Source organism: Manihot esculenta, chromosome 9, assembly GCF_001659605.2.
Source record: "Manihot esculenta cultivar AM560-2 chromosome 9, M.esculenta_v8, whole genome shotgun sequence".
Taxonomy (NCBI): Eukaryota; Viridiplantae; Streptophyta; class Magnoliopsida; order Malpighiales; family Euphorbiaceae; genus Manihot; species Manihot esculenta.
This window is the reverse complement of record NC_035169.2, coordinates 26,725,679-26,751,813: the sequence shown is the minus strand read 5'-3', so window position 1 is coordinate 26,751,813 and position 26,135 is coordinate 26,725,679. Positions and strand designations below refer to the sequence as shown.

The 26,135-nt window shown below is 33.1% G+C and overlaps 2 protein-coding genes across 6 annotated transcripts; one reads left to right on the top strand and one right to left on the bottom strand.

Moving 5' to 3' along the window:
* Positions 1–4,323: 4,323 nt before the first annotated feature.
* On the top strand, positions 4,324–16,835 carry LOC122724588. Its single transcript, XM_043960048.1, has 2 exons — positions 4,324–4,713; positions 16,497–16,835. The coding sequence occupies exons 1-2, from the start codon at positions 4,443–4,445 to the stop codon at positions 16,541–16,543; spliced, it is 318 nt and encodes a 105-aa protein (XP_043815983.1). The 5' UTR covers positions 4,324–4,442; the 3' UTR covers positions 16,544–16,835.
* Positions 8,157–21,077, bottom strand: LOC122724587. Of its 5 annotated transcripts, XM_043960046.1 has the most exons (7): positions 20,936–21,077; positions 20,653–20,826; positions 20,213–20,331; positions 19,815–20,084; positions 19,579–19,717; positions 18,339–18,419; positions 8,509–12,177 (listed from the first exon to the last, which is right to left on the bottom strand). In XM_043960046.1, exons 6-7 carry the CDS (start codon positions 18,350–18,352, stop codon positions 10,482–10,484), a joined length of 1,710 nt encoding a protein of 569 aa, XP_043815981.1. In that variant the 5' UTR covers positions 18,353–18,419; positions 19,579–19,717; positions 19,815–20,084; positions 20,213–20,331; positions 20,653–20,826; positions 20,936–21,077; the 3' UTR covers positions 8,509–10,481. The 5 variants fall into 5 exon arrangements, 4 of the variants coding, with proteins under 4 accessions (XP_043815982.1, XP_043815981.1, XP_043815980.1 ...); XR_006352057.1 differs by lacking the exons at positions 20,653–20,826; positions 20,936–21,077 and adding an exon at positions 8,157–8,495 and having other exon boundaries at positions 11,903–12,177; positions 20,213–20,636; XM_043960045.1 differs by lacking the exon at positions 20,213–20,331.
* Between the last annotated feature and the right edge of the window lie 5,058 nt (positions 21,078–26,135).

Here is a 26,135-nt window from a genome sequence, read left to right as displayed (position 1 = left end):
TAAAATGAAAGGGGTAGATTATAGTTCTTCAGTTCCTCAAGCAGTTTATAATCCAGTAGAAAATTATCTAAATCAACAGGCCGAAATGGCACCATCATCGCCCGAATCACCTTCAGCATCTGCCATAACAGAAAACATAAATAATATAAACAGAGAATTAAATGTCCTTAGTAAAGAAAAACTTGAAAAGAAATTTCTAAAAGAAATAACAAAGACAAAAAACTTATATAAGTTAAATAAAATTATCAAAAAATATAAGTTTGAAGATCTAAAAGAAGAATATCTAAATAGCCAAAATGAAGAACAAATAGGATTTTTTGATTGGTTCAAACTATGCAAAAAGAAAAGTATTAATCCAATAACTATAAGGGATAAAAGGCCAGAATGGATAGTAAATGACAAAGTAGTACAGAGTGATTTTCCACCTAAAACAATCAGTAAAATAAAACATGGAGAAAATGAAATAGTTTGTGCGCCATATAAAATAACTAAAGAAAATGATGCAGATAAGAAAATAATAGAACAAAATAACTTTAGTAATGCAAGTTTAATATGTTTAGGAACTCAGTTAAAAAAGATAGAAAAAATTTTAAAAGATAAGGATGAAAAGGTAGAAGAGAAAAAAGAAATAAAATCTCATATGTTTAAACCATACCAAATATCTAGTTCAAGTCAGAAGGAATTAAAAGCGGATAAGAATGAATTTTTGCAAAGTTTAAAAGACCAGTTAAGTAAAATAGAGGTCTCAGAATCTAGTAGAAATATAATCCCAGAAACTCCACAGTCTGGAAATATAAACGCATTAAATGAAGAATCCGAGTCTGAGCAAAGTCAGCCAGACTCAGAAGATATAAAACAATTTGAAATAAATCCCATATCACATAGAGAGATAGTAAGTAGGGCACCAGATCTAAGGGTCATGGAAAAACCAAACATAACATCTCAGTTTAAATATAATGCTTCAACAGTATATGAATGGAATATAGATGGACTATCTGAATATAATATTTTAAGCCTATTACAACAAATGACAATGGCAGCCAATGCGTATAAAACCCAGTCTTTTGCCTCAGATAGAGCAATAGCAGAAATAATTATAGCAGGTTTCACAGGACAACTAAAAGGATGGTGGGATTACCATCTAACAGATATGCAGCAATTAGAAATATTAAATTCAGTTCAGGTAAATAGTGATGGAGAACCCATATATAATGAATCTGGAGAAACTATCCAAGATGCAGTATCAACTCTAATATTAACAATTTCTTTACATTTTATAGGGGACCCCTCTCTCTTAAAAGATAAAAATGCAGAACTTCTAAGCAATTTAAAATGTAAAAAATTAAGTGATTTCCAAAATTATAAAACTACGTTTCTAACTAGATTAATGTTAAGAGAAGATTCGAACCAAGATTTTTGGAAAGAAAAATTTTTAGCAGGACTCCCTTATTTCTTAGGAGAGAAAGTCAGAAATAATATAAAACAGCATTTTGGTAACCCTATACCATATAAAAGATTAACATATGGACAGTTAGTAAGTATAATTCAGAAGGAAGGATTGCAGATATGTCAAGATTTAAGACTACAGAAGACTTTAAAATATGAAATGCATAAAACTAAACAAGAATTAGGATCTTTTTGTAAACAATTTGATTATGGTATAATGCAAGATAAAGGTTGCAATGGGCAATGCTCTAGAATTAAGCCAAGGAAATATTATAAAAAAGATAGGTATTATAAAAAGAAATATGTAGCAAAACCTAATAAGGAAGAATATTATAAACGAAAAAATGTTAAAACTCATAAGAAATATGAAAGAAAGAAGCCAGAAGAAAGAAACCAAAATAAAAGGTCTTTTAAAGATTTAACATGTTATAATTGTGGTAAAAAAGGACATACATCTAAGTTTTGTAGATTTAATAAAAGATTAAATGAGTTAGGACTAGATGAAGAAATAACAAATAAAATCCAAGAAATATGCTTAAGTTCAGAAGCCTCAGAAACAGATATAACTGAAAGTGAAAACCAAATAGATGAGTTAGTCACTAGCTCATCCGAACAGTCAATAAATGTTTTAACTAAAGAACAAGATTCATTATTAAATTTAATAAATGGAATTGAAGACAATAAAACCAAAGAAAGAATTCTTAAAAGATTAATAAAAAGTTTTGATGAATCAGAAGAAATAAAAAATACTATGCCAAAAATAGAAAAACAAACATATGACTTAACCAAAATATTGAGTAAAAATAAAGAACCTAAAGAGAAAATAACCGTAGGTGAATTACAAAGGGAAATTAAAATAATAAAAGCTGAAGTAAAAGAACTAAAACAACAACTTCAGATAGATTCGAGAAGGATAAAAGCTTTAGAAAGTCAACTAATCTCTGAACCGTCTTCCTCTTTAGAAGAAGAAGAAGAAGAAGAAACTAATAAAATGGATCAATCAGAAAATAAAGAAGTAGATAATAATTTTATACTATTATTACAAGAAATAACTTCCAGAAAATATTTAGTAAAATTAACAATAAAATTTTCAGAAGAGTTTAAATTAAATACTATAGCATTATTTGATACAGGAGCAGATTTAAATTGTATAAAGTCAAGTTTAGTACCTAAAAAATTTTGGCAAGAAACAAAAGAAAAATTAAAAACTGCAAATAAAACCAGTCTGAGTATATTAGGAAAAGCAGAGGCATTAGTAATAAATCAAGACTTAGAAATAAAAACTATATTTTTATTATCACAACAAATAAGTCATATGGTGATATTAGGAACCCCTTTTATAAACCTAATAACACCTTATACAGTAAAGGAAGATTGCATAGAATTTAAAACAAGAAATAAAAAGGTAAAAATAGATTTTACAGAAAAACCTAAAAGAAAAAATTTAAATCTGATAAAAGCACATTCCATTAGGACAATGGAAATAAATTCAATGATAAAATCTAAAGAAGAAGATTTAAAGGATTTGAAAAATAATGTACAAATAGTTAGGATTAAAAAGCAATTAGAAAGTGAAATTGTAAATAAGAAAATAGAAAATCTAAAAAATGAAATGGAAGAAGAATTATGTGCAGATCATCCTAATACCTTCTGGAATAGGAAACAACATATAGTAGATCTGCCATATGAGGAAGGATTCGAAGAAAAATCAATATCAACTAAAGCTAGACCAATTCAAATGTCACCAGAGTTATTAGAACATTGTAAAAAAGAAATTAAGGAATTAGAAGATAAAAGGTTAATAAGCAAATCAAGGAGTCCTTGGTCATGCGCAGCTTTCTATGTAAACAAGAGTGCAGAAATAGAAAGAGGTACACCAAGATTAGTTATAAATTATAAACCCTTAAACACAGCATTAAAATGGATTAGGTATCCTATACCTAATAAGAAAGACCTCTTAAATAGACTATATAATGCAAATATTTTTAGTAAATTTGACATGAAATCAGGGTATTGGCAGATTCAAATCCATCCGAAAGATAGATATAAGACGGCATTTACCGTTCCTTTTGGACAGTATGAGTGGAACGTAATGCCTTTTGGATTAAAAAATGCACCCTCAGAATTCCAGAGAATAATGAATGATATTTTTAACCCATATTCAAAATTTTGCATTGTCTACATAGATGATGTGCTCATATTTAGTAAGAATATTGAAGAACACTTTAAACATTTAAAAACATTCTGTGGAATAATAAAAAGAAATGGATTAGCCTTGAGTAAAACCAAAATGAACTTGTTTCAAACTAAAGTAAGATTTTTAGGCCATTATATAGAACAAGGTAAAATCCAACCTATTGAAAGAACAATGGTATTTGGAGATAAATTTCCAGATGAAATAATAAATAAAACTCAATTACAGAGGTTTTTAGGATGTTTAAATTATGTTATAGATTTTTACCCAAACTTAAACAGAATGATAAAACCCCTTCATGAGAGACTAAAGAAAAATGCAAAACCCTGGACTCAAGAACATACAAACATTATAAGACACATAAAATCCCTAATAAAAGAAATTCCATGTTTGTATCTTCCTAACCCTGAAGCCTTTAAAATTGTGGAAACAGACGCTTCGGACATAGGATATGGAGGAATTCTAAAACAAAGGATAGATGGTAAAGAAACAATAATCCAGTTTACTTCGGGACACTGGAACTCTACCCAAATGAATTACTCTACCATTAAAAAGGAAATATTAAGTATTGTGATTTGCATAAATAAATTTCAATCTGATCTTTTAAATCAAAAATTTTTGGTCAGAATTGATTGTAAAGCTGCGAAAGATGTTTTAAAAAAAGATGTTAAAAATCTGGCATCAAAACAAATTTTTGCCAGATGGCAAGCTTTATTAAGTATTTTTGATTTCGATATTGAATTTATAAAAGGTAGTAAAAATAATATTCCGGATTTTCTAACCCGGGAATTTTTACAGCAAAATGGGTCGAAAGAAGAGCAAAAATAAAGATAAGGAGAGAAGCCCAAGCCCAACTCCAAGTTCAAGCCCAACTCCTAAAGCCCTGTCTGAACATTCAGATGAGATTTGTAAAACCATGGTTAAAACCACAGAAGCCTCTTTAAAACCTCAATCATCCGATGAAACCCATAAAGACATTAAAAAATGGGTCGAAGAACTCAGCCAGTCTCCAGAAGTGATTAGAGCCCTTCAGAGTATGGCTTCAAGTATGGCCTCCTCTTCAGGAGAAACAGGTATGATTCCTAAAACCAAAGCGATCGTGCCCGCTCATGGTACGACTAGTCTGTCTCAAACGGTAGACAGTAAAGACTTATCAAATCCGTTGAAGGCTGTGGGTTTGCCAAAAATCCAACCATCTCATGGATATAATACTGGATTTTATAAATGGTATTTAAAACCAGCTTCTGAATTTGAAATCGAAGTTGAATATGAATTTAATAATATAAACCCATGGGAAGTGATTAGAAAATATTATCCTGAGAACTGGTGGTTTACTCCAAAAAATATTTTAAAACCTCAGGATTATTATCAAAGTATTTTAGAGGAAACTGGAGCTGTTAAAATCAAGCATAATTTTGATAAAAACTATAAGGACGTAGTAGCCTATTCTTCCATTCAAATAAAAAGCATTATGCATCCTCAAGATTGGCCTGCACCAAACTTGTATACTGAAATAGCGTTTAAAAAATTAAAAAAGTATTGCTCCTCATATAACTATTTTGATTATATTGATGCATGGACCAATGTTTTCAGCATTCAAAATCCTACAACAACCCATTCGTGGTTGATTTATTTTGATGTACAAGCTATAAAAACTGTCACCAAATTTCCAAATTGGTTTTTTGTATGGTGGCAATCCAGGGGCATTACTGAAGATATTTTATCACAGGAATTGCTCCATATATATCAATACTTTAAAACCAATTATAAACCTCCTCAGCAAGAAAAGTATATACCACCATTGATGTATTTCTGTTTAAACTTCTTTCTACCGTGGGTATATCAATGGTATTTTGACTTTCAGTATGTTACAGACCTAAAAGTCCCTGTTATTGTAAAACGACACAAGATAAAATGGTGGGGTTCTTTCAGAAACCCAACCACGGAGGAGTCCGTAAAACAATGGGTTATTAAAAAGGCCCAAATTCCTGGAACTTCATATGCTGGTAAACTGACAATGCAAGAAGAGCCCATATTTGGAGCCCAAAAGGCTCAATGTCAAGCAATGTTAGCTGCAGCTAAAACTCCCGAAGAATACAAGTTGATTTGTCAGAAAATGTTCAATCAGCTTAGCACGGGATCATCAGTAAAACTGGAAGACGAACAATCTTCCAAAGAAGAACCATCAGTAAAATCCTCTGGAAAGTCAAAGATAAAAAAGAAACCTGGCAGAAGAAAAACTAAAAAGCAGTCAAGTTCAGAAACGGAGTCGACAGCGTCATCAGAAACGTCATCCTCCAGTAAAACCTCTGTATCTTCACACTATGACAGTAATGAAGATGATTGCTATGGAGTTCTACCGCCAGTAAAAATCAAGAGCAAGACAGGAAAAGGAAAGAAGACGACAAAAGTAAAAAAGGAGAAGAAAGAAAAAATAAAAAGAAAAAGCAAGAAAAAGAAGGACACCTCATCGTCCTCCTCAGAATCAGAATAAAATAAAATTTCGGTGGAAAAGAGTAAAAGACAAAGGAGTGGCAGACAGACTATTCATCAACAGTAAAAAGTGGCAGACAGACTATTCATCAACAGTAAAAAGTGGCAGACAAGGTACTATTCATGAACAGTGCCAGCTGCGTGAGTAAACAGTAAAATCTCTCTATAAAAAGGGAGCCTCTCCCCTTGTGAAGGCATAACTTGTAACTCTTTCTCTCTTTCTCTCTATCTTCCATCTTCTCAAGTTCCTCTGTAAAAACTCTCTCAATTTCAGAAGTTTATATTTCTAAAATATAGTAAGTTTTTATTCTAGTCTTATAAATTGCTACTTTATAAGCCCGTGTTGACGGCACAGTTCTCTTCTCCCTCCACAATCTGACTTAACTCTGGGGATCCCAGGTTAAGGTTGCAGGAACCCAGACCTTAAAATAAAATTGTGGTTAATTGTTGCTTAAGTATGCTCTGTGGTTGCGGCTTAGGCTGATCTTCCACATCAGAAATCTGTTTGGTAAAACTTAATTATTTTCACGGTATATAGGCTGGAATACCCGAGGTTGCGGGCTACTGGTCCAAAGGGTAGCAATTGCTACTGTACCACTGGTTTAACAAAGCCACGTACTGTTAAAATCTAAAACTGAATCATCAATTGGTAAACGATCCTCACATTTTGTTGGTATCAAGGAATTAGAAGATAAAAGGTTAATAAGCAAATCAAGGAGTCCTTGGTCATGCGCAGCTTTCTATGTAAACAAGAGTGCAGAAATAGAAAGAGGTACACCAAGATTAGTTATAAATTATAAACCCTTAAACACAGCATTAAAATGGATTAGGTATCCTATACCTAATAAGAAAGACCTCTTAAATAGACTATATAATGCAAATATTTTTAGTAAATTTGACATGAAATCAGGGTATTGGCAGATTCAAATCCATCCGAAAGATAGATATAAGACGGCATTTACCGTTCCTTTTGGACAGTATGAGTGGAACGTAATGCCTTTTGGATTAAAAAATGCACCCTCAGAATTCCAGAGACACATTTTGTTGGTATCAGAGCCTTGAATTTTTACATCGGGAAGGGAACAGTATTTAAGGATTTTTGAAAAGAATATGTTTTGGGTATGCCAACTGAACCCGTTTTAAGCCAAGGTTTAGGCGTCATAGGGTAGAACAGGCAGTGGCCGCAACATAATTCAAGATCTTTAAAAAATGGATCCTTTTCTGTGTAAATCGGCTAGTACAGTAAAATCAGATGATTCAGAGTCGTCAGAAATTAAAAAGGTAATAAACAAAAATGAATTAATATTGGAAGATTTTGTAAAAGCAATAGATGAATGGGAAATTCCTAAAGTAGATAAAGAACAGATTTATAAAATTCCAAAGTTTAATGTTTTTAAAACAGATTATGTAATAAAAACAGAGGAAAGAGATTTTCAATTAAGTAAACCCTTTGAGAAAATAACTCTTTTATCACCAAGAACATTAAATCATCATAGAAGTAAAAAATATAAATATATTCATATAGGATTAATCCAAGTAGGCATAAAACCTCTGACTAGAGAAGGATTAAATACTAGTATCTTGGCTGTAGTCAGGGATGCTAGATTTTTAAACTTTCAGGATTCTTTGCTAGGATCTGTAGAAACTAGTCTAAGCGAAGGACCCATATCTTTTGAAGTTTACCCAGATATAACTATTTCACTAAATGATTTAAATATTCTAGAAAGCATAGTTTTAGAAATAAAAACCCATAATTATAAAATGAAACAAGGCTCTATTCCTATAGCATTAATATATAAAATTCATTATAAAGCTATGAACTCGGCTTTTGCGACTAAATATAAATTACAACCTAAATTAGGGGAAACGAGATTTTTACAGACAGATCTAACTAAAACAAATACGGTAATTCCTAAAACGATTCGATGGAAAGATATAACTCTGCCAGATGAATGGATATTAGAAGGTATAGTGCCTCCACCAGAACCAGAAAAAGTAAAGCCAAATACAAGTTTAAGTAAAATAGAGCAGTTCGAAGATGGTAAAGTATCATTAAAATTTAACAGAAGCATGAGCAGTAGATATACAGGATCTTCATCCTCAGTAATAACAGATGATATAGGAAGAGTATCAAATATACCATCAGTAATATATGCAACATATAAAGAAGATGAACCTAAACCAGTAATGCAAACTATAGTACAACATAGGCACTCCATATCAGAAATTCCAAATAGACATCTTAAAATGAAAGGGGTAGATTATAGTTCTTCAGTTCCTCAAGCAGTTTATAATCCAGTAGAAAATTATCTAAATCAACAGGCCGAAATGGCACCATCATCGCCCGAATCACCTTCAGCATCTGCCATAACAGAAAACATAAATAATATAAACAGAGAATTAAATGTCCTTAGTAAAGAAAAACTTGAAAAGAAATTTCTAAAAGAAATAACAAAGACAAAAAACTTATATAAGTTAAATAAAATTATCAAAAAATATAAGTTTGAAGATCTAAAAGAAGAATATCTAAATAGCCAAAATGAAGAACAAATAGGATTTTTTGATTGGTTCAAACTATGCAAAAAGAAAAGTATTAATCCAATAACTATAAGGGATAAAAGGCCAGAATGGATAGTAAATGACAAAGTAGTACAGAGTGATTTTCCACCTAAAACAATCAGTAAAATAAAACATGGAGAAAATGAAATAGTTTGTGCGCCATATAAAATAGCTAAAGAAAATGATGCAGATAAGAAGGTTGCAATGGGCAATGCTCTAGAATTAAGCCAAGGAAATATTATAAAAAAGATAGGTATTATAAAAAGAAATATGTAGCAAAACCTAATAAGGAAGAATATTATAAACGAAAAAATGTTAAAACTCATAAGAAATATGAAAGAAAGAAGCCAGAAGAAAGAAACCAAAATAAAAGGTCTTTTAAAGATTTAACATGTTATAATTGTGGTAAAAAAGGACATACATCTAAGTTTTGTAGATTTAATAAAAGATTAAATGAGTTAGGACTAGATGAAGAAATAACAAATAAAATCCAAGAAATATGCTTAAGTTCAGAAGCCTCAGAAACAGATATAACTGAAAGTGAAAACCAAATAGATGAGTTAGTCACTAGCTCATCCGAACAGTCAATAAATGTTTTAACTAAAGAACAAGATTCATTATTAAATTTAATAAATGGAGCTTAGCACGGGATCATCAGTAAAACTGGAAGACGAACAATCTTCCAAAGAAGAACCATCAGTAAAATCCTCTGGAAAGTCAAAGATAAAAAAGAAACCTGGCAGAAGAAAAACTAAAAAGCAGTCAAGTTCAGAAACGGAGTCGACAGCGTCATCAGAAACGTCATCCTCCAGTAAAACCTCTGTATCTTCACACTATGACAGTAATGAAGATGATTGCTATGGAGTTCTACCGCCAGTAAAAATCAAGAGCAAGACAGGAAAAGGAAAGAAGACGACAAAAGTAAAAAAGGAGAAGAAAGAAAAAATAAAAAGAAAAAGCAAGAAAAAGAAGGACACCTCATCGTCCTCCTCAGAATCAGAATAAAATAAAATTTCGGTGGAAAAGAGTAAAAGACAAAGGAGTGGCAGACAGACTATTCATCAACAGTAAAAAGTGGCAGACAGACTATTCATCAACAGTAAAAAGTGGCAGACACCAACAAAATGTGAGGATCGTTTACCAATTGATGATTCAGTTTTAGATTTTAACAGTACGTGGCTTTGTTAAACCAGTGGTACAGTAGCAATTGCTACCCTTTGGACCAGTAGCCCGCAACCTCGGGTATTCCAGCCTATATACCGTGAAAATAATTAAGTTTTACCAAACAGATTTCTGATGTGGAAGATCAGCCTAAGCCGCAACCACAGAGCATACTTAAGCAACAATTAACCACAATTTTATTTTAAGGTCTGGGTTCCTGCAACCTTAACCTGGGATCCCCAGAGTTAAGTCAGATTGTGGAGGGAGAAGAGAACTGTGCCGTCAACACGGGCTTATAAAGTAGCAATTTATAAGACTAGAATAAAAACTTACTATATTTTAGAAATATAAACTTCTGAAATTGAGAGAGTTTTTACAGAGGAACTTGAGAAGATGGAAGATAGAGAGAAAGAGAGAAAGAGTTACAAGTTATGCCTTCACAAGGGGAGAGGCTCCCTTTTTATAGAGAGATTTTACTGTTTACTCACGCAGCTGGCACTGTTCATGAATAGTACCTTGTCTGCCACTTTTTACTGTTGATGAATAGTCTGTCTGCCACTTTTTACTGTTGATGAATAGTCTGTCTGCCACTCCTTTGTCTTTTACTCTTTTCCACCGAAATTTTATTTTATTCTGATTCTGAGGAGGACGATGAGGTGTCCTTCTTTTTCTTGCTTTTTCTTTTTATTTTTTCTTTCTTCTCCTTTTTTACTTTTGTCGTCTTCTTTCCTTTTCCTGTCTTGCTCTTGATTTTTACTGGCGGTAGAACTCCATAGCAATCATCTTCATTACTGTCATAGTGTGAAGATACAGAGGTTTTACTGGAGGATGACGTTTCTGATGACGCTGTCGACTCCGTTTCTGAACTTGACTGCTTTTTAGTTTTTCTTCTGCCAGGTTTCTTTTTTATCTTTGACTTTCCAGAGGATTTTACTGATGGTTCTTCTTTGGAAGATTGTTCGTCTTCCAGTTTTACTGATGATCCCGTGCTAAGCTGATTGAACATTTTCTGACAAATCAACTTGTATTCTTCGGGAGTTTTAGCTGCAGCTAACATTGCTTGACATTGAGCCTTTTGGGCTCCAAATATGGGCTCTTCTTGCATTGTCAGTTTACCAGCATATGAAGTTCCAGGAATTTGGGCCTTTTTAATAACCCATTGTTTTACGGACTCCTCCGTGGTTGGGTTTCTGAAAGAACCCCACCATTTTATCTTGTGTCGTTTTACAATAACAGGGACTTTTAGGTCTGTAACATACTGAAAGTCAAAATACCATTGATATACCCACGGTAGAAAGAAGTTTAAACAGAAATACATCAATGGTGGTATATACTTTTCTTGCTGAGGAGGTTTATAATTGGTTTTAAAGTATTGATATATATGGAGCAATTCCTGTGATAAAATATCTTCAGTAATGCCCCTGGATTGCCACCATACAAAAAACCAATTTGGAAATTTGGTGACAGTTTTTATAGCTTGTACATCAAAATAAATCAACCACGAATGGGTTGTTGTAGGATTTTGAATGCTGAAAACATTGGTCCATGCATCAATATAATCAAAATAGTTATATGAGGAGCAATACTTTTTTAATTTTTTAAACGCTATTTCAGTATACAAGTTTGGTGCAGGCCAATCTTGAGGATGCATAATGCTTTTTATTTGAATGGAAGAATAGGCTACTACGTCCTTATAGTTTTTATCAAAATTATGCTTGATTTTAACAGCTCCAGTTTCCTCTAAAATACTTTGATAATAATCCTGAGGTTTTAAAATATTTTTTGGAGTAAACCACCAGTTCTCAGGATAATATTTTCTAATCACTTCCCATGGGTTTATATTATTAAATCCATATTCAACTTCGATTTCAAATTCAGAAGCTGGTTTTAAATACCATTTATAAAATCCAGTATTATATCCATGAGATGGTTGGATTTTTGGCAAACCCACAGCCTTCAACGGATTTGATAAGTCTTTACTGTCTACCGTTTGAGACAGACTAGTCGTACCATGAGCGGGCACGATCGCTTTGGTTTTAGGAATCATACCTGTTTCTCCTGAAGAGGAGGCCATACTTGAAGCCATACTCTGAAGGGCTCTAATCACTTCTGGAGACTGGCTGAGTTCTTCGACCCATTTTTTAATGTCTTTATGGGTTTCATCGGATGATTGAGGTTTTAAAGAGGCTTCTGTGGTTTTAACCATGGTTTTACAAATCTCATCTGAATGTTCAGACAGGGCTTTAGGAGTTGGGCTTGAACTTGGAGTTGGGCTTGGGCTTCTCTCCTTATCTTTATTTTTGCTCTTCTTTCGACCCATTTTGCTGTAAAAATTCCCGGGTTAGAAAATCCGGAATATTATTTTTACTACCTTTTATAAATTCAATATCGAAATCAAAAATACTTAATAAAGCTTGCCATCTGGCAAAAATTTGTTTTGATGCCAGATTTTTAACATCCTTTTTTAAAACATCTTTCGCAGCTTTACAATCAATTCTGACCAAAAATTTTTGATTTAAAAGATCAGATTGAAATTTATTTATGCAAATCACAATACTTAATATTTCCTTTTTAATGGTAGAGTAATTCATTTGGGTAGAGTTCCAGTGTCCCGAAGTAAACTGGATTATTGTTTCTTTACCATCTATCCTTTGTTTTAGAATTCCTCCATATCCTATGTCCGAAGCGTCTGTTTCCACAATTTTAAAGGCTTCAGGGTTAGGAAGATACAAACATGGAATTTCTTTTATTAGGGATTTTATGTGTCTTATAATGTTTGTATGTTCTTGAGTCCAGGGTTTTGCATTTTTCTTTAGTCTCTCATGAAGGGGTTTTATCATTCTGTTTAAGTTTGGGTAAAAATCTATAACATAATTTAAACATCCTAAAAACCTCTGTAATTGAGTTTTATTTATTATTTCATCTGGAAATTTATCTCCAAATACCATTGTTCTTTCAATAGGTTGGATTTTACCTTGTTCTATATAATGGCCTAAAAATCTTACTTTAGTTTGAAACAAGTTCATTTTGGTTTTACTCAAGGCTAATCCATTTCTTTTTATTATTCCACAGAATGTTTTTAAATGTTTAAAGTGTTCTTCAATATTCTTACTAAATATGAGCACATCATCTATGTAGACAATGCAAAATTTTGAATATGGGTTAAAAATATCATTCATTATTCTCTGGAATTCTGAGGGTGCATTTTTTAATCCAAAAGGCATTACGTTCCACTCATACTGTCCAAAAGGAACGGTAAATGCCGTCTTATATCTATCTTTCGGATGGATTTGAATCTGCCAATACCCTGATTTCATGTCAAATTTACTAAAAATATTTGCATTATATAGTCTATTTAAGAGGTCTTTCTTATTAGGTATAGGATACCTAATCCATTTTAATGCTGTGTTTAAGGGTTTATAATTTATAACTAATCTTGGTGTACCTCTTTCTATTTCTGCACTCTTGTTTACATAGAAAGCTGCGCATGACCAAGGACTCCTTGATTTGCTTATTAACCTTTTATCTTCTAATTCCTTAATTTCTTTTTTACAATGTTCTAATAACTCTGGTGACATTTGAATTGGTCTAGCTTTAGTTGATATTGATTTTTCTTCGAATCCTTCCTCATATGGCAGATCTACTATATGTTGTTTCCTATTCCAGAAGGTATTAGGATGATCTGCACATAATTCTTCTTCCATTTCATTTTTTAGATTTTCTATTTTCTTATTTACAATTTCACTTTCTAATTGCTTTTTAATCCTAACTATTTGTACATTATTTTTCAAATCCTTTAAATCTTCTTCTTTAGATTTTATCATTGAATTTATTTCCATTGTCCTAATGGAATGTGCTTTTATCAGATTTAAATTTTTTCTTTTAGGTTTTTCTGTAAAATCTATTTTTACCTTTTTATTTCTTGTTTTAAATTCTATGCAATCTTCCTTTACTGTATAAGGTGTTATTAGGTTTATAAAAGGGGTTCCTAATATCACCATATGACTTATTTGTTGTGATAATAAAAATATAGTTTTTATTTCTAAGTCTTGATTTATTACTAATGCCTCTGCTTTTCCTAATATACTCAGACTGGTTTTATTTGCAGTTTTTAATTTTTCTTTTGTTTCTTGCCAAAATTTTTTAGGTACTAAACTTGACTTTATACAATTTAAATCTGCTCCTGTATCAAATAATGCTATAGTATTTAATTTAAACTCTTCTGAAAATTTTATTGTTAATTTTACTAAATATTTTCTGGAAGTTATTTCTTGTAATAATAGTATAAAATTATTATCTACTTCTCTATTTTCTGATTGATCCATTTTATTAGTTTCTTCTTCTTCTTCTTCTTCTGAAGAGGAAGACGGTTCAGAGATTAGTTGACTTTCTAAAGCTTTTATCCTTCTCGAATCTATCTGAAGTTGTTGTTTTAGTTCTTTTACTTCAGCTTTTATTATTTTAATTTCCCTTTGTAATTCACCTACGGTTATTTTCTCTTTAGGTTCTTTATTTTTACTCAATATTTTGGTTAAGTCATATGTTTGTTTTTCTATTTTTGGCATAGTATTTTTTATTTCTTCTGATTCATCAAAACTTTTTATTAATCTTTTAAGAATTCTTTCTTTGGTTTTATTGTCTTCAATTCCATTTATTAAATTTAATAATGAATCTTGTTCTTTAGTTAAAACATTTATTGACTGTTCGGATGAGCTAGTGACTAACTCATCTATTTGGTTTTCACTTTCAGTTATATCTGTTTCTGAGGCTTCTGAACTTAAGCATATTTCTTGGATTTTATTTGTTATTTCTTCATCTAGTCCTAACTCATTTAATCTTTTATTAAATCTACAAAACTTAGATGTATGTCCTTTTTTACCACAATTATAACATGTTAAATCTTTAAAAGACCTTTTATTTTGGTTTCTTTCTTCTGGCTTCTTTCTTTCATATTTCTTATGAGTTTTAACATTTTTTCGTTTATAATATTCTTCCTTATTAGGTTTTGCTACATATTTCTTTTTATAATACCTATCTTTTTTATAATATTTCCTTGGCTTAATTCTAGAGCATTGCCCATTGCAACCTTTATCTTGCATTATACCATAATCAAATTGTTTACAAAAAGATCCTAATTCTTGTTTAGTTTTATGCATTTCATATTTTAAAGTCTTCTGTAGTCTTAAATCTTGACATATCTGCAATCCTTCCTTCTGAATTATACTTACTAACTGTCCATATGTTAATCTTTTATATGGTATAGGGTTACCAAAATGCTGTTTTATATTATTTCTGACTTTCTCTCCTAAGAAATAAGGGAGTCCTGCTAAAAATTTTTCTTTCCAAAAATCTTGGTTCGAATCTTCTCTTAACATTAATCTAGTTAGAAACGTAGTTTTATAATTTTGGAAATCACTTAATTTTTTACATTTTAAATTGCTTAGAAGTTCTGCATTTTTATCTTTTAAGAGAGAGGGGTCCCCTATAAAATGTAAAGAAATTGTTAATATTAGAGTTGATACTGCATCTTGGATAGTTTCTCCAGATTCATTATATATGGGTTCTCCATCACTATTTACCTGAACTGAATTTAATATTTCTAATTGCTGCATATCTGTTAGATGGTAATCCCACCATCCTTTTAGTTGTCCTGTGAAACCTGCTATAATTATTTCTGCTATTGCTCTATCTGAGGCAAAAGACTGGGTTTTATACGCATTGGCTGCCATTGTCATTTGTTGTAATAGGCTTAAAATATTATATTCAGATAGTCCATCTATATTCCATTCATATACTGTTGAAGCATTATATTTAAACTGAGATGTTATGTTTGGTTTTTCCATGACCCTTAGATCTGGTGCCCTACTTACTATCTCTCTATGTGATATGGGATTTATTTCAAATTGTTTTATATCTTCTGAGTCTGGCTGACTTTGCTCAGACTCGGATTCTTCATTTAATGCGTTTATATTTCCAGACTGTGGAGTTTCTGGGATTATATTTCTACTAGATTCTGAGACCTCTATTTTACTTAACTGGTCTTTTAAACTTTGCAAAAATTCATTCTTATCCGCTTTTAATTCCTTCTGACTTGAACTAGATATTTGGTATGGTTTAAACATATGAGATTTTATTTCTTTTTTCTCTTCTACCTTTTCATCCTTATCTTTTAAAATTTTTTCTATCTTTTTTAACTGAGTTCCTAAACATATTAAACTTGCATTACTAAAGTTATTTTGTTCTATTATTTTCTTATCTGCATCATTTTCTTTAGCTATTTTATATGGCGCACAAACTATTTCATTTTCTCCATGTTTTATTTTACTGATTGTTTTAGGTGGAAAATCACTCTGTACTACTTTGTCATTTACTATCCATTCTGGCCTTTTATCCCTTATAGTTATTGGATTAATACTTTTCTTTTTGCATAGTTTGAACCAATCAAAAAATCCTATTTGTTCTTCATTTTGGCTATTTAGATATTCTTCTTTTAGATCTTCAAACTTATATTTTTTGATAATTTTATTTAACTTATATAAGTTTTTTGTCTTTGTTATTTCTTTTAGAAATTTCTTTTCAAGTTTTTCTTTACTAAGGACATTTAATTCTCTGTTTATATTATTTATGTTTTCTGTTATGGCAGATGCTGAAGGTGATTCGGGCGATGATGGTGCCATTTCGGCCTGTTGATTTAGATAATTTTCTACTGGATTATAAACTGCTTGAGGAACTGAAGAACTATAATCTACCCCTTTCATTTTAAGATGTCTATTTGGAATTTCTGATATGGAGTGCCTATGTTGTACTATAGTTTGCATTACTGGTTTAGGTTCATCTTCTTTATATGTTGCATATATTACTGATGGTATATTTGATACTCTTCCTATATCATCTGTTATTACTGAGGATGAAGATCCTGTATATCTACTGCTCATGCTTCTGTTAAATTTTAATGATACTTTACCATCTTCGAACTGCTCTATTTTACTTAAACTTGTATTTGGCTTTACTTTTTCTGGTTCTGGTGGAGGCACTATACCTTCTAATATCCATTCATCTGGCAGAGTTATATCTTTCCATCGAATCGTTTTAGGAATTACCGTATTTGTTTTAGTTAGATCTGTCTGTAAAAATCTCGTTTCCCCTAATTTAGGTTGTAATTTATATTTAGTCGCAAAAGCCGAGTTCATAGCTTTATAATGAATTTTATATATTAATGCTATAGGAATAGAGCCTTGTTTCATTTTATAATTATGGGTTTTTATTTCTAAAACTATGCTTTCTAGAATATTTAAATCATTTAGTGAAATAGTTATATCTGGGTAAACTTCAAAAGATATGGGTCCTTCGCTTAGACTAGTTTCTACAGATCCTAGCAAAGAATCCTGAAAGTTTAAAAATCTAGCATCCCTGACTACAGCCAAGATACTAGTATTTAATCCTTCTCTAGTCAGAGGTTTTATGCCTACTTGGATTAATCCTATATGAATATATTTATATTTTTTACTTCTATGATGATTTAATGTTCTTGGTGATAAAAGAGTTATTTTCTCAAAGGGTTTACTTAATTGAAAATCTCTTTCCTCTGTTTTTATTACATAATCTGTTTTAAAAACATTAAACTTTGGAATTTTATAAATCTGTTCTTTATCTACTTTAGGAATTTCCCATTCATCTATTGCTTTTACAAAATCTTCCAATATTAATTCATTTTTGTTTATTACCTTTTTAATTTCTGACGACTCTGAATCATCTGATTTTACTGTACTAGCCGATTTACACAGAAAATGATCCATTTTTTAAAGATCTTGAATTATGTTGCGGCCACTGCCTGTTCTACCCTATGACGCCTAAACCTTGGCTTAAAACGGGTTCAGTTGGCATACCCAAAACATATTCTTTTCAAAAATCCTTAAATACTGTTCCCTTCCCGATGTAAAAATTCAAGGCTCTGATACCAACAAAATATATATATATATATATATATATATATATATATATATATATATATATATATATAGTAGCTTTAACCTGATTATGTTGGAAGTCTAAGGTCAAGATACTAAGGCATGTTTAACCATTTTGAACCATGCTTCTTTCATTGCCCAAATACTAGAGAGTTACAGATATTTAAAAATATATGCATATCAAGTTGACTTCCATAATCATTAAACCATGAAATGTTCTTTGCCCCGTTCTGATCAAATATAATAGGATTTAAAGTAGAATAGGAAGATACAGAATACACGTGCCTAACATCATTAATAGCTGTTGAAACAAACACACCTGATGACAAAATTGAGAAAGCAAGATTCACAAGTTGACACACATGCTCAAATATCAAATTAAAGTTCACAACTACACCGGGAGAGTGAATATTCCAGGACAATGAGCAGCACAGTAATAACATGGAAAAAGGACAACAAACTTCAAGTTGGTCCAAGAAAGAAAAATGACCTACAAATTACAATATTTAAATCAGTACCTTAGCAATTTCATTTGGTGTAAGAGCACCTTTTAGGTCTTGCTTATTTGCTAGTATTAGCAAAGATGCTCCAGAAAGCCTCTGTCAGATTAACAAATAAGCAGAGGATTAACCAGAAATCAAAGAAGGGCAAGGAAACAATGATAAGCAACAAATAAGAAAACGCATTTCAAAAATAACTAGAAAAGATAAACACAATATTGTGATAGTCCTATGAATTTGATATAGGTTTCTGTTACAGGTTGGAAATTAATTGCACATTCACCACTAAGTTATTAACAAAACCCAAATGTTAAAGAAAAACTAAATCTAAGTTTTAAGAGTTTTAATTATTTGAGAGATAGTATTAAAATTAATTAATGTTATAAAATAATGATTAATAGATCATAACAAAACAAATTGATTATCCTTAACCAAATATGAATTTTAGGCAACTTAGTTATTAAGATTTCCAAATATGTGCTCATGGATCTTAGAATTGATTATCCTTAACCACTAATCTTTATTACTAATTCCAGTCCTTTTCACAAGTTAGTTATCCTTGAGAAATGATGATATTTTATTATCTGCCATTTTTTAAAAATTATTTTATCTGAAATTATTTTTCATTTTTAGAAAATTAAAAAATATTAATTAATTTTATTTTTTCTAAATATATCCTTATTTATATTATAAACCTTATTTTATTATTTACCTATTAATTTCTCTCTTAATTTCTCACGGAAATTTATGTAATATTGATACTTTTTAATGCAAAATAATTGATAAAGTAATAAATTACACTTTCTCCCCTTTAAAAAACTGAAATTTCATCTGATGTATACATTGTCTTATCACATTAAATGGTAGATGATTAGATCAACCACAAAGGAAGAAAAAGAAAAAAAAATCTTTATTAATGTCAAAATCCAGAAATATATATATATATATATATTTGTAGGGTCTTTTTCTTAGCATAAGGGCACATTCAAGGGAGATTTGTTTTAGGGGAAAAAATCTTCCAAACGTATTAAAATTTATTTCAATAGACATTATAGTATAGTACAATCAAAATGATAGTGAACTACTAGTAGGGCATGCATGTGCCTGATTTGGATTGTCAAAAAGTGACCAGCATTGAAGGGTTCTGGAAGCATTCCAGCTATTTTTCATTCAAAACGTGATAAACAAATTCTATATTAGCAATCAACAGAACAATTGACAAATACTTCATCACAAATGTCTTATGTACAGTAATCACCTGGATGGACTTCAATAGTTTCATAGTCAATACCATCAGGAACAAGTGTGGTGTTATACTGACAGGGACTTTTGCCATTAATAAGCACTCCATCTGGCATTCCAAGATCTTTCCCTTCATCAAGGGCCTTTCTCAAAGCCTAAATTCCAAAAACAAACTAGCATCAAACACCTTACTATACAAACTACCCAGCAATCTAAGTACTGAACAAAGCCAACTTTATAACAGATACTAACCGTATGGTTCCTTTTGTACAATCGCCAATCAAAATGATAATGTCGTCATATGGAGTAGCAAAAGGAATTGGAATAATAGGCCTATTATTTATAATGAAGCTACCATATACACCAGAGGCTCTCTGCATATGAAGAGAAGGGAAGTAAAAGAAACTCCCAATCTGATCCTTAACCTGAAACTGGTAGGTCCAGTTCCACTTTGGAGGAATTGGACAGTTAGTCCCCAGAAGTCCGTCTTGCCATGAACTTCTTCTCTGTTGAACTCCAGACCTATCAGACCCATTAAGTTCAAATCTTGGAAATCAATATACATTAACAGTAAATCTCTAATAATATTCACACTTGAAGTAAAAATTGGCGGCAAAATTGCAATGGAGAAAATAAAGTGCTAGTCCTACCAATGCATAAGAAGACTCTCGTCCAATTTGTTTCTAACGTTGATGACGACATTGTTGTTAGTGGTGACATTTATAGTAGGACCAGGAAGCTTCAGCTGCCTCTAAACTCATTTAGCACGCTGTTCATGGACTCAAAACTAATAAGTATTGGGTGTCGCCTAAAGCACTAAGAAATTGAAAACACCAAATACCTTAGATGGTAGCCATAATTAGGAATCCAAAGATAGAGGTAGAGTGGAGCACTAAAGGAGGCCCAGAATATGGCTAAAGGACTAAGCAAGCAAAACTTCTATGCATGGACTAATTTATATTATAAATGAGAAACTAATTTATAATTATGTGATCTAGTGAAACAAAACTTCAGAGAAAGGACCAAAGGGAAGATTTAGATCAAGTTAAATGTAAAAACAACTAAAACATAGGGAACAAGAAAGCATTACAGTGTCAGGCCCTTCTGTGCATGGACCACCAACCAAAGCTATAATTCTGGCGCCAGTTCCAGGCAAACAAGCTCCAAGTAATCCTGAAGCCACGCTTAAGGCCACTCCTATGCACCTTGAAGCTCGATTCCCAGGAGCAATCGGCCATTGATCCATTTGCAACTCATCCAAAAGCTATAAGAAAATTGGTAATAATTAAAAAAACCATTTCACTCGATCAACAAAAACATGACATTAGAATTTGAAATTTCAAAATTAGACTCAAACTGAACCAAGTACGCACAAATTTGAGGGTATATTCGCACTCGGATGCGGGCAATAAGAAGCGGGTAACGCCAAGAATTGGAAACCCATTTTGCATTCCTTTCTGTGGGTATCCAACAGGGGCTCTCCTGCCCGAACACCAAGTCCCAACTGCTCCATAATCTGATCTTTGGAAATCTCCTTGTTGCCTCTAAACACATAAACCTTCGACATATCTGAAAATCCCAATTCATGAACCTGTGCCTGCGTCCCAAACGAAACGAACCCAACAAGCGCGTTATCCGGCAACAACCCGATCGCGCGTTTGAGAGCCGATTTTACGAACCCAAACTCCTCCTCGATCATGCACGTATCGAGAACGAACAAGAAAACAGGTGAACCCGATGGTGCAGGAGCTGCGTTCCCGGGAATATTGGGATTAACATTAGGGTTAGAAAGCATGTATTGCACAGTCGTGTATTGAGGGTAGAGCTCAGCAGGGAGATTGGTCTCGGAGATCATGGAGTAGTGAGGAGGAAAATGATTGCGCAGGAAACAAAAGGGGCAGATCCAGATCTTTGCAGTGAAGTCGACCGGACGCAGAACGACGTTGACAGCGTGGAGCAGAGGAACGATCGACGGGAGGCACGGCTGTACCAAACGAGTGACGAAGAGGCCAAATGGGGGAGGGGAGGGCGGCAGTAGACTTGAGAGTTGAGAGAGATTTAGGGTTGGGATTTAAGGGTTGTTTTGATAGAGATTTAGGGTTGGGATTTAAGGGTTGTTTTGATAGCAGGTTTATTTATTTAGATTTATTTTTTATCTTTCAATTAAGAATTGTTTTTTTTGAATCAAATTAAGATTTTATTTTTATAGTTTATATTATTTAAAATATTTTATACTATATGTTTATTAATTTTATCTTTAATGGTATAATTTTTTTAAAGATAAATAATATAATTTTATTATATTAAAATATTATACTGTATTAATTTATAATAATAATATTTTAAATTATTTTTTAAAATAAATTGTGCTAAAAATAAGAATATACATAAAATTATAAAAAAATATTTTAACAGTATATTTAATCTTAATTTAAAATTTTAAATAAAATAAAATTTAATTAAAAATTAAATTAAAATTTTAAAAATAAAATGGTCGCTGATTAGTCGCTGTTTAGCGACTAAACTAATTAGTCGCTAAATATGGTCGCAAATTATAATATTATATTCTTACTCAAAAAATAGTCGCAATTTTGTCGTAAATATAGTCGTAAATATCTCGCGCCACTAATTCCCGCTAAATTTAACGACGATTTAATATTTGGTCGCTAAATAGCGACCAAATAACGACCAATTTTTGGTCGTTGAACTTTTTATTAAATAAAAATATTATTTTATTCATGTAGTAGCAGAATGGTCGCTGATTGGTTGCTATATAGCAACCAAAAATTTTGGTCGCTAATTTTGGTCGCAATTTCACAATTTTTTTGTAGTGAAAATACCTTGAGGTCTCATGGATGAACAAACAATATTAAACTCTTTCAAGTGCTTGTGTGGATTTTCATTTTGCAAACCTCTAAATTTAGGGAGAAGATGAATCAAACCTGTTTTTAGTTCAAAGGGAACTGTCAGAGGTGGATAGGTGATGCAAAGTGGTGCTTGATCACCTACAGGTGTTGCCAATTCTCTCATGGTTCTTTCTCTTGGCATCTGTGGTCTCATGGCTGGATTTTCTTGAATTATTTGGTTCTGGACAGCATGTCCATTAGGGGCAGCAGCTTGTGCATTAGGTTCTGCCATTGGTGCAAAATTCGGTTGCTGGAGTAAGGAAGGTTCGGCGGCCGAAGGTTGATGGGGTTCGGCGGCTGAATGTTGGACAGAATGCTCGGCAGCTTGCTTTCCTAATCTTCTAAGGGTGCGTTCAATTTCTGGATCAAAGGGCAGAGTGTCCCTGCGTTCAGATCTGGTCATGAAAGAAAAATAAATAAGTAAAATCAATTCCCCGGCAACGGTGCCAATTTTTGACTCGCGGTTGTCGAAGCCGGTCAAAAATAACCTCTACGGTTATCAACAATCTTACAATTGTAGATAGTGGTAAAGGATCGAATCCACAGAGAATTGAATACTTATCTATTTTTCCAAACAAGACCAAGAAAATCAACTAAAAGCACAACTGAAAGCAAGTAACTGAAAGCAGAACAAAAGTGAAGTGCAATAAAGTAAAAAGGGGGGTTTTAAGAATGATTTGACTAACAACTATTGAAAGCAATTAAAATAGCAAGTATCTAAAATAGAAGAGGAAATCAATATGAGAAAGGTCTAGTTGAAGATATGGATCCATCTTGGTTGTTTGGATTGATCATTGAATCTTATGTTCTCTTGATTGGTTCAATAGTTTAGTTATGGGGATGGAAAACGCTTCTCACCACCATGTCTCTCCTTATGATTAAATTAATTAGGGAACGTCCTCTAATCAATTACTAATTAACAAATTACCAAGGAACGTCCTTGAGCCTTAGGCATAAAAACAATTGTCAATTGCATGAAGAAAGAGAGAGATCCAACCCTAGCTACTCAAACGCATGAGATGTTGCTAGATCATACAATTCCTTAATTTTTACACCAGGTGTTCTTAGGTCAGAATATTTCCAGCAATTATGGACTAAAAAATATCCCAACTAACAATCAATTAACTTTGCAATCAAGAATCAAGTGGCCAATTTGATCAAAATAACAAAGCAATCTTAGATTCAAGCACACAATTGTATGAATATTGAACTAATCAAAGACAAATAGTTTATGTTCAGATCTCACAATCCATTAAACAGCCTTAGTTTCAACCAATCCTCAACTAGAATTAAAGGTTTCAGCCACTCATGGCTGAACCAAAACAGAAAATAGAAGAGAAGAGGATCAAAGAGGAACCGGCGGCGGAGAAGATGAAGGAGGTGCGGCGGCCGAACCCTTGGAGGAGATGGTGATGTCCAATCTGCTGAAATCTCCTTCCTTGGTCTTCTTGAGGCCTTTAAATAAGTCTTGAGAGGCTCCCTAAGGTTTGATGGCAGTCCATGAGTCTTTTAGAGGCTGTCCAAAGTGCCCTTGGTCTTGCATGTGCCCTCTTTGTGCATGGGTGAAGGCAAAAACGTTGAGCATGTGTGGAGTTGCAAGTGGGGGGCTCTTTGGTCTTTTAATTGCTGTCCAAGGTCTTCAAGAAGTTATTCAAGATGTCCAAGAAGTCTCTTTGAATTCCCCTTGCTGCCCACGCACTAATAAGGAAGTTGGAGCCTCCTTTTGAATTTTGAATGTGCATGGCATGAAGTGGGAAACATGTGATCTTCAAGATTTGGCTTCTTGAATAAGGAAGAGGCAATTTGGGGAGTGTTTCGGCCGCCTAAGCTTGCCTTCAGAAGTTGGACTTTCGAGTCTGGAGGAGACTTTCGGCTGCCGAAGGTGCCACCGAAAATGGCTGAGTTTCAGATCTGGACGAGGCTTTTGGCCGCCGAAGGTGCTGCCGAAGGTGGCTTTTCAAGATTTGGCACTTTTTGGTAGTTTTAAGAGCATTTTCTCTTGATTGTCTCTTTTCACCTAATATCTATAAAACATGATTAAAACCACAAAATTAGGTAGAAAAGATGTAAATAGACATCAATAACATCATGATAAAGTGGACTAAAATATGCTCTATCAGTGCAAAGTTCGGTTGCTGAAGTAGAGAAAGTTCGGCGGCCGAAGGTTGAGGAGGTTCGGCGGCGAATGTGTGGCAGAATGTTCGGCTGCCAAAGGTAGTTTTCAGGCGCTTCTTCAGATGGAACCGCTTGCTTTCCTAATCTTCTGAGGGTGCGTTCAATCTCCGGATCGTAAGGCAGAATGTAACGACCCGGAAATCCGACCGCTACCGGCGCTAGGATCCAAATAGGCATAAGGCCGCCGGGACCTATAGCAAGCCTACCATACATCCTGTATACCTGTTTAATCCCATACATGATCAACATATACATAAAAATTTTGAACTTTCTCATTCATTTACCAAACTTAACCTGTGCATGCACACTCATAAGCATAAACATTAAACCCCACACTGGAGCCCTCATCAAATACTCCAATGGGGTGACATAATATATGATAAGTTTGGTTTACATAAATATCACTAGCTCATCCCATTAAAAGATCATGTACTCAAAAGGGGATTAACAATATACTAGGGTCAAGCACAATTCTAAACCTCAATAAACATCATTTCATTACATTACTGAACTATACACCACATTACATTATTTTCATGTCCACATCTAGCTATTACATAAAACTTGACTTTACTCTTGTTGACATTCTGATCTAGTCCGTACCTGCACACCTGGGGGATTAGGGAAATGGGGTGAGCTACTAGAGCCCAGTGAGCAGAATAATAAAACATTTAAAACACATGCTATCATGGAATGCATCACATCACAGATAAATCACATTAAGGATGAACTTGTCACCAATAGCCCTCTACATATTCCATAGTGCCAGAACATTGAATGGGTCCTGGTCTTTCTCTTATATAGCATATCATAACATTCCAAGGTGCCAGGGACGTAGAATGGGTCTTCTTGGACTTTCTCTTACATAGTGCCAGGGACGTAGAATGGGTCTTCCTGGACTTCCATACCGTTTCATCATCATACCATATCATACCATACAAGGGCTAATGGATCATTCAATGTTCATCCACATCAACAACATAATATGCAATGCAACATATTCGTGAATTCTAATGCAAACAACCTAATATATCTCATGGCAATCATGATGCGTGATTCATGCTAAAACTTTCATTATTTACTTTGAAACATAAAGAGTCATTCTACTCACCTCAGGCTAGCTCTGACAAGACACTGAAGCAGCTATCACTGCTGGGGTCCTCGGTTCCTCGGGTCCGAACCTACACAGGTGGACTCAAATGAGGGACCAAACATACATGAACATGACTCTAAAATACTCCCAAAAAACCCCCTAAAACACCTTAAAACAATCATAAAAATCATGCAAAGAAAGGCTGAACAGGGCGGCGACAGGTTCGGCGGCCGAAAGTCCCTCCAGAGCCGAAAGTCATGCACCTTCAACGGCACTTTCAGTGGCCGAAGGTTCCTTACAGAGACGAAACTCATGCATGTTTGGCGGCACCTTCGGCAGCCGAAACTCCCTTCCAGAGCCGAAAGTCCACTTTCGGGGGCAGGGTTCGGCAGCCAAAGG